General features: G+C 40.0%; 1 protein-coding gene across 1 annotated transcript; it reads left to right on the top strand.

Annotated features, from left to right (window-relative positions):
- Positions 1–472: 472 nt before the first annotated feature.
- On the top strand, positions 473–3,077 carry LOC132695899 (uncharacterized). Its single transcript, XM_060660477.1, has 5 exons — positions 473–1,086; positions 1,144–1,387; positions 1,440–1,907; positions 1,962–2,998; positions 3,039–3,077. Exons 2-5 carry the CDS (start codon positions 1,153–1,155, stop codon positions 3,075–3,077), a joined length of 1,779 nt encoding a protein of 592 aa, XP_060516460.1. The 5' UTR covers positions 473–1,086; positions 1,144–1,152.
- The last annotated feature ends 5,150 nt before the right edge of the window (positions 3,078–8,227 follow it).

The raw sequence follows: 8,227 nt of genomic DNA, 5'->3' as shown, positions 1-8,227 counted from the left end.
AGCTCGAAACTCAGATAGCAGTTGTTCAGGCCGATCTCCAAATACTGCGCTTACGTGCGGAAGAATACAAAGCAAAAATCGGATATTTCCAAAATTTGGCTCCAGGACATATTGTATAAAAACGAAAAAATATTCAGTAACTGTATTTTGATATAAAAATAAAATCGCGTTAAAATATTTTTATTTTATTTCAAATGTTAGCCAGGACGCTTTTGGTCAGATTTAAATTAGGTCTAAAATATCTATGGAACAGCTCTCGAACAGGTCTAGGACAGCCTTAAACAGACCCAAAACCTCTACGGAACAGGTTTCTACAGGTCCGACACAGATATGGACCATTTTGCTTGTTTAAACAGGAATGTTTATTTCGCATTGCGATCGAACAATTATTTTTGGTGACGCAAAGTATAACATACTGACAAAATGAAATTACGGAGTGAGATTTTTTTTTTTTGCGTTTTTGTTCGCGTCGAAGGAAATGCGACGATAAACTCGATGTCGAAGGAAACGCATGCGGTAAGAATATCAAACGTTTCGATTAAACCATTTCTTGTGTCGCAGGAAAACACGTATGCCGTTCCTAAGCGGTCTAATATGAAAGTCTCGTTTAAAACATTTTTTTTTGCGGCGAAGGCAGGCGACGCGATGATCTCACCCGCCAAAGTTTAGTTTAAACATTTCGCAAAGCGATGATGTCATGCATCCGCTGCCGCACACCGACGACGCGGCGGGCAATGATATCAGCCAGTTGTCAAACGCGACGGCGGCGGTACGCCTGAGTCATCGCACACAATCGCGCTGCAATTTACATTCACGCCGCGACCAACGGTCGAGTTTCGAAGCGAAGCGGCCCCATACGACGACGGTTTGGTTAGGTTAGGTCGGTAACTACGACCAATTTTATCAGCGGGTCGCGTTATATTGCGGAATTCTCGCCAACACAAATCTTAATTATTCTGAAGGAACGTTCTCGAATGTAATTTTAAATTCATTACCCCAGAAAAATTGGCTAAATTAACAAGTGACCGCCGCCATAGTGAGACTTCATTCTTTGGATTTTTGTTTGTGTTTCACCACTTAAAAAAGGTAAGTGTCAAGTAGAGATCTGGAACAGTTGGAGAGTGAGACGCCTATAGCTCGCAGCAAATAAAAATGTTCACCTGCGAATATTGCAACCGCTCGTTCAGCCGTAAAGACCACCTGGCGAGGCACGGGGACTGTCGCGCAGCAGTACAAATTTGTGACGTTTGCGGCGGGATATACAAATCCGAGGGGGCTCTCCGACGCCATAAACGCGAGAAGCATGAGGTTCCCAATTCGAAAAGACCCGCCGCCGCCCCTATTGCTGCAGACGAACCCAAGCGCCCGAGACTTGACCTACCGGAAGGTAAGGATTTTTGATTTTATATCCCAAACAATTCTCATATTGTATTTTATAGCTTCGACATCATCATCATCACCATCATCCACGCGCCATTGTACGCAGTGTAACTTGACCATTCCTGCAATGAGATGGCAAGGACACTTGCGTACTTTGGCTCACCGCCAAAAATGCAGCGTGGTGCAGGAGCCAGGAGTAGAAATGATACAGACCTCCTTCCGTAACCGCATAGTTACATACCGTCTGGCGTCCACCATTAACCCTACCGACGTTAAGGGCTTCTTGGACCACCTTAGGTCCAAAATCCTTACGTTGGTAGAGTCGAACGTCCGACGCTACGGCAACGTAAAAGTCGGTATGGAGCTATTCGGAAACTTCCTCTTGCAGACGAAGGAACAAGAGGAGGTCAAGTCCTTCAATACCAAATATCGGCTGGTGAGCGGAAACACCGATCTGGAGGAGCTATACGTCCAGTTCGTCGACATCTTGGCTACCAAAGCGTCCGAGTTTCAGGAAAGGGACAGCGGTATGATTCATAAAAATGTATATTTCCGAACTAATTTCTTTCTCTTTTTTACAGGCTGGGCGTTGGAGGAACTTCTCCATTTAGAAATAGGGATTAACAAGTACAATCCCCTAAGGGCGTCGTCCTATGTTAACCTGCCCAAGGAAATCGAAGCCAAAAAAGCTGTTTTGAACTTGCAAAATACGCACGAAAAATGCTTTATGTGGTCGATCTTGGCTGCTCTTCACCCAATTCACTGGACAAATAACGCTAACAGGGTCAGTAACTATGTAGAATTTCAGAACGAGCTGGATTTTACAGGTATCGATTTTCCCGTTAAACTTAAGGACATATCCACTTTTGAACGACTTAATGAAATTTCGGTCAATGTCTATGGCCTCGAGAGAGTCTATAACAAAGTCCGTAATGATGTTGAGGTCGTTGGTCCTTTGCATTTTACTGAATCTCGTAAAGAGAGACATGTAAACCTATTATTAATTAGTAATGACTATGGAGAAAATCATTATTGTTTAATAAGAAGTATGTCTCGGTTGGTTTCAAAACAATTAACTAAAAGGTCCTCTGCAAAGTTTTTATGCGATGGGTGTTTGGTTTATTTTTATAACGAAGAAAAACTAAAGCGTCATAAAGAACACGACTGCACTCACATTTCCATCAAACTTCCGACCACCGAATTGCGCAAGGATAAATACGGTAAAGATGTTCCCGCGAATAAGCTGAAATTTGAAGAATTTGAAAAGAAATTAAAAGTTCCTTTTGTTGTGTACGCGGACTTTGAAACAGTCATGACTCCTTTACAGGTGGAAGGCGAACCGAATCCCGACAAATCGTTTACCGTCAAAACTCATATTCACGAGCCTTACTCTTTCGCCTACTTTGTCAAATGTGACTTTGACGATTCCCAGTCTACTTTTAAACAGTACAGAGGTCGGGGCGCACACAAAATTTTCATTGAATGGTTGGAGAGCGACTGCAAAGCGCTCTACAACAAGTTCATGAAAACTTCCGTGCCCATGACCACTCTATCGTTTGAACAAGAGACCGGCTTTCGAAACGCTGTGGCTTGTCACATTTGCGAGAAGCCATTTAATGCAGAGGATGAAAAAGTAAGGGATCATTGTCATATGACAGGCGAATTTCGATGTGCGGCTCACTTCACTTGCAACTTGAATTTCAAAGTTCCGCGGCACATCCCTGTCTTTTTTCACCATTTAGGTTTCGACAGTCATTTATTTGTAAAAGTTATGGCTGAAGAAGGGGAAAAGTTCGATGTCATCGCCCAAAACAAGGAACGTTACATTTCCTTTACGAAACATGTCCTAGTCGATAACATTGAGTCGGAGAAAGGAGGCAAAGGGAAAAGGGTATTTTTAAAACTCCGATTTTTAGATTCATTTCGATTTATGGCATCCAGTTTGGACAGATTGAGTCGAAATTTGAACGATAGTCAGTGTCGGGAAGTCAAAAAATTTTTTAAAAATGAACAAGAATTTCAACTTATTCGACAGAAGGGCGTTTTTCCATATACGTATCTAGATTCTTTTTCAAAATTAGACGAAACCAAACTGCCATCGCACGAGGACTTTTATGACTCCATGCGAAAGAGCAACATAACCAGGGAGGATTACAAGCGTGCCTGGACTGTGTGGAATTTGTTCAAATGTAAAACTTTAGGCGAATATTCAGATATTTATTTAAAATCCGACGTTTTACTTTTAGCCGATATTTTTGAAAACTTCAGAGAGGTGTGTCTGAAAACGTACGGTCTGGACCCGAGTCAGTTTTATACGACACCGGGTCTATCATGGACGAGCGCCCTGAAGGCGACAAAGGTCGAACTGGACCTGTTGACCGACGTGGACATGATACACTTCTTGAAGCACGGTATCCGCGGAGGAGTCAGTCAGTGTAGTGTGAGAAAGGCCGCGGCTAATAATAAATTTTTACCTAATTACGACCCTTCCAAACCTATTTCTTACGTCATGTACTTGGACGCTACCAATTTATACGGGGCGGCCATGTCACAATACCTCCCAACGGGAAACTTCGAGTGGTTGGAGGAGGGCAAAATTCAAAATTTAGATATTACGCGTATCCCCAACGATTCACCTAGGGGCTATATTTTCGAAGTAGATTTGGACTATCCGGAAGTGCTGCATGACGCACACAACGAACTGCCTTTTTGCCCGGAATCCATCGTTTCGCCAATCGCGAAAACCAAAGTGAGAAAACTTATTCCAAATTTAAACAATAAACGTAATTATGTATTGCATTATAGGAATCTGCAACAGGCTTTAAGCAACGCTTTAAAGCTTGTTCGCATCCATCGCGTTCTTGTTTTCGATCAATCTCCCTGGCTAAAACAATACATAGACTTGAATACGGCGATGCGTAATACAGCTAAAAATAAGTTTGAAAAAGATTTTTTCAAACTTATGAATAACGCTGTGTTTGGAAAAACGATGGAAAATGTGGACAAAAGGGTGGACGTGCGGCTCGTTTCCCATTGGGAAAATATTGGGAAAAGGTTGGGGGCAGAAGCGTTAATCGCGAGACCTAATTTTAAAAATGTCGCCATATTTAGCGAAAATCTAGTAGCTCTCCAGATGGAAAGGACTAAAGTCGTATATGATAAGCCTATTTACGCCGGATTTTGCATTTTGGACATATCCAAGACTCTCATATACGACTTTTTTTACGGCTATCTAAAGGCTAAGTACGGCGACAAAGCCGTCTTACTCTACACCGATACCGACAGCCTCGTTGTCCAAATTTTTTGCGAAAATTTCTACGAAGATATGAAAGAAAATTTGGACAAATTCGATACTTCTAATTACTCGGAGAACAACCAACACGGCATTCCTGTAAACAAGTCCGTTCTTGGTAAAATGAAGGACGAGTACGCAGGACGGCCGTTGTGGGAATTCTTGGGTACGGGAGCGAAAGCTTATTGCGTAAATGTGGACGGCAACGAGTTGACCACATTTACATGATATGTACGTCGAACTGAAAAATAAGGTGGCGTTGTCTTACGCGGATGACAAACGACATCTTATACCCGGCTCAGAGTACACGCTAGCTTGGGGCCATCGAAATTTAGTTGGTTCAAAGGACAGCGGGAAAATCACTGATTGATCGACCACCAGATATTTCTTTTGGCAAACTAATATGTTACGATTCCTTTAGATGATTGTAGTTTATATTTGTGTTTAATTTATGTATCTATTTATGTCCATATATGCTATTTATATATGCATATCGTTCGAATATATTTATTAATATGTGTCTATCCTGATGGGGTTTTGTATATGATTAATAAAACAATTTGTTCGATATTAGTGTCATTAAACGTCTTTTTCCCTGTTGCATTTTATTTAATCCGCAAAAAAAAAAAATGTTGTCAATAAATTATTATATTTTAAGCGACCTCGACGACCTTTTATTAGTTGAATTCTCTTATCGTCGCCGCCGAAATCGTCGTCGGCTAGGCTCGGCTAGGCTCGACTAACGTAGCGCGCGGGGTTCAAGGTTCGAATCCCCCGACCGCGCGCGACACACCGGTCGCTTTTTTCACCTCGCGCAAAAATACGTCAAAACAAAAAGGCACTAACGCAAAAACTACCCCTAGCGGGGCGAAATTGCCAAAAAGGCACTAACGCGAAAACTACCCCCTACCCCCCATTCAGGGTGACATCTGGCGATCGAAACCTGAGCTCTTAATGGGTGGCGACATCTCTCGTAGAATGGTCAAACTATTTTTATTTTATTTTTTTCGGTTGCTTGGGAATCTGTAAATTTGCAATCACATAATCTCCCCCGGGGGACGGGGGATGGTCAAGTCACGAATAATTACTACTGTCATTATATTTTTATAAATTTACTTACTCAATCCCCATATTTGAGAAAAATTTCTGGGCTGAGCTGTTAATTAAAAAATATATATTTTAAGCAAAATAATGGCCGTTTGCAGTAGGTAGGTTTCGAACCTACGCTGCCATAGAGATTCTGATTATAAGTCAGATGCCTTAAAAGACAGACCAAGGCTAAATCTGTTTGAAAGTAGAACTATCTCTGGTGATGTGCCATTTGAAATATAAGGGCATTATATTGTTTTAAATTTATGAACTCAATCCCCAGAATTGACCAAATTTTCTGGACTGAGTTGATAATTACGAAAATTATATTTCAAGCAAATCAATGGTCGTTTGCAGTAGGTAGGTTCCGAACCTATTCTGATAGAGAATCTGGTTTCTAGTCAGACGCATTAACCGACAGACCAAGGCTAAATCTGTTTGAAAGTCGAACTATTTCTGGTGATGTGCCATGCATTGAAATATAAGGCCATTATATTTTTATAAATTTATGTACTCAATCCCCATATTTTAGGAAAATTTCTGGGCTGAGCTGTTAATTAAAAAATATGTATTTTAAGCAAAACAATTTCCGTTTGCAGTACGTAGGTTTCGAACCTTCGCTGCCATAGAGAATCTGATTTCCAGTCAGACGCCTTAACCGACAGTCTAGAGCTAAATCTGTATGAAAATAGAAATATTTCTGGCGATGTGCCATTTGAAATATAAGGGCATTATATTGTCATATATTTATGCACTCAATCCCCATAATTGACAAATTTTCTTGGCTGAGCTGCTAATTACAAAAATTATATTTCAAGCAAAACAATGGTCGTTTGCAGCAGGTAGGTTTCGAACCTACGCTGCCATGGGGAATCTGATATCTAGTCAGACGCCTTAACCGACAGACCAAGGCTAAATCTGTTTGAAAGTCGAACTAGTTCTGGTGACGTCCCATGCGTTGCAATATAAGTTAATTATATTTTTATAAATTTATGTACTCATTCCCCATATTTGAGAAAAATTTCTGGGCTGAGCTGTTAATTAAAAAATATATATTTCAAGCAAAATAAATGGTCGTTTGCAGTAGGTAGGTTTCGAATCTACGCTGCCATGTTGAATCTGATTTCAATTCAGACGCCTCAACCGACAGACCAGGGCTAAATCTGTTTGAAAGTAGAACTATTTCTGGTGATGTGCTATTTGAAATATAAGGGCATTATATTGTTTTAAATGTATGCACTCAATCCCTATAATTGACAAAATTTTCTGGACTGAGCTGCTAATTACAAAAATTATATTCCAAGCAAAACAAATGGTCGTTTGCAGTAGGTAGGTTTCGAACTTACGCTGATAGAGGATCTGATTTCTAGTCAGACGCCTTTACCGACAGACCAAATCTAAATCTGTTTGAAAGTGGAACTATTTCTGGTGATGTGCCATGCGTTGAAATATAAGGCCATTATATTTTTATAAATTTATGTACTCAGTCCCCATATTTGAGAAAAATTTCTGGGCTGAGCTGTAAATTAAAAAATAAAGATTTCAAGCAAAATAATTTCTGTTTGCAGTAGGTAGGTTTCGAACCTACGCTGACATGGAGAATCTGATTTCTCGTCAGAAGCCTTAACCGACAGACCAAGGCTAAATCTGTTTGAAAGTCGAACTATTTCTGGTGATGTGCCATGCGTTGAAATATAAGGCCATTATATTTTTATAAATTTATGTATTGAATCCCCATATTTGAGAAATATTTCTGGGCTGAGCTGTTAATTAAAAAATATATATTTCAAGCAAAACAATGGCCGTTTGCAGTAGGTAGGTTTCGAACCTACTCTGCCATAGAGAATCTGATTTCTAGTCAGACGCCTTAACCGACAGACCAAGGCTAAATCTGTTTGAAAGTCGAACTATTTCTGGTGATGTGCCATGCGTTGAAATATAAGGCCAATTTATTTTTAAAAATTTATGTAATCAATCCCCATATTTTATAAAAATTTCTGGGCTGAGCTGTTAATTAAAAAATATATATTTCAAATAAAACAATGGCCGTTCGCAGTAGGTAGGTTTCGAACTTAAGCTGCCATAGAGAATCTGATTTCTAGTCAGACGCCTTAACCAACAGACCAATGCTTAATCTGTTTGAAAGTCGAACTTTTTCTGGTGATGTGCCATGCGTTGAAATATAAGTCCATTATATTTTTATAAATTTATGTACTCAATCTCAATATTTGAGAAAAATTTCTGGGCTGGGCTGTTAATTAAAAAATATATATTTCAAGCAAAACAATGGCCGTTTGCAGTAGGTAGGTTTGGAACCTACGCTGCCATGGAGAATCTGATTTCTAGTCAGAAGCCTTAACCGACAGACCAAGGCTAAATCTGTTTGAAAGTCGAACTATTTCTGGTGATGTGCCATGCGTTGAAATATAAAGCCATTATATTTTTATAAATTTATGTATTGAATCC

This window comes from Cylas formicarius, unplaced genomic scaffold (genome assembly GCF_029955315.1).
Source record: "Cylas formicarius isolate icCylForm1 unplaced genomic scaffold, icCylForm1.1 PGA_scaffold_13__1_contigs__length_503275, whole genome shotgun sequence".
NCBI classification, from domain to species: Eukaryota; Metazoa; Arthropoda; class Insecta; order Coleoptera; family Brentidae; genus Cylas; species Cylas formicarius.
The sequence above is the reverse complement of the archived record's forward strand: the minus strand, read 5'-3'. Positions and strand labels throughout refer to the sequence as shown.

Excerpts from the sequence above, each read along its gene's own strand:
- LOC132695899 (XM_060660477.1), top strand. The coding sequence starts at position 1,153 with ATGTTCACCTGCGAATATTGCAACCGCTCGTTCAGCCGTAAAGACCAC. Across the intron at positions 1,388-1,439 it reads GAGACTTGACCTACCGGAAG|CTTCGACATCATCATCATCA; the intron begins GTAAGGATTTTT and ends TGTATTTTATAG. Across the intron at positions 1,908-1,961 it reads GTTTCAGGAAAGGGACAGCG|GCTGGGCGTTGGAGGAACTT; the intron begins GTATGATTCATA and ends TCTTTTTTACAG.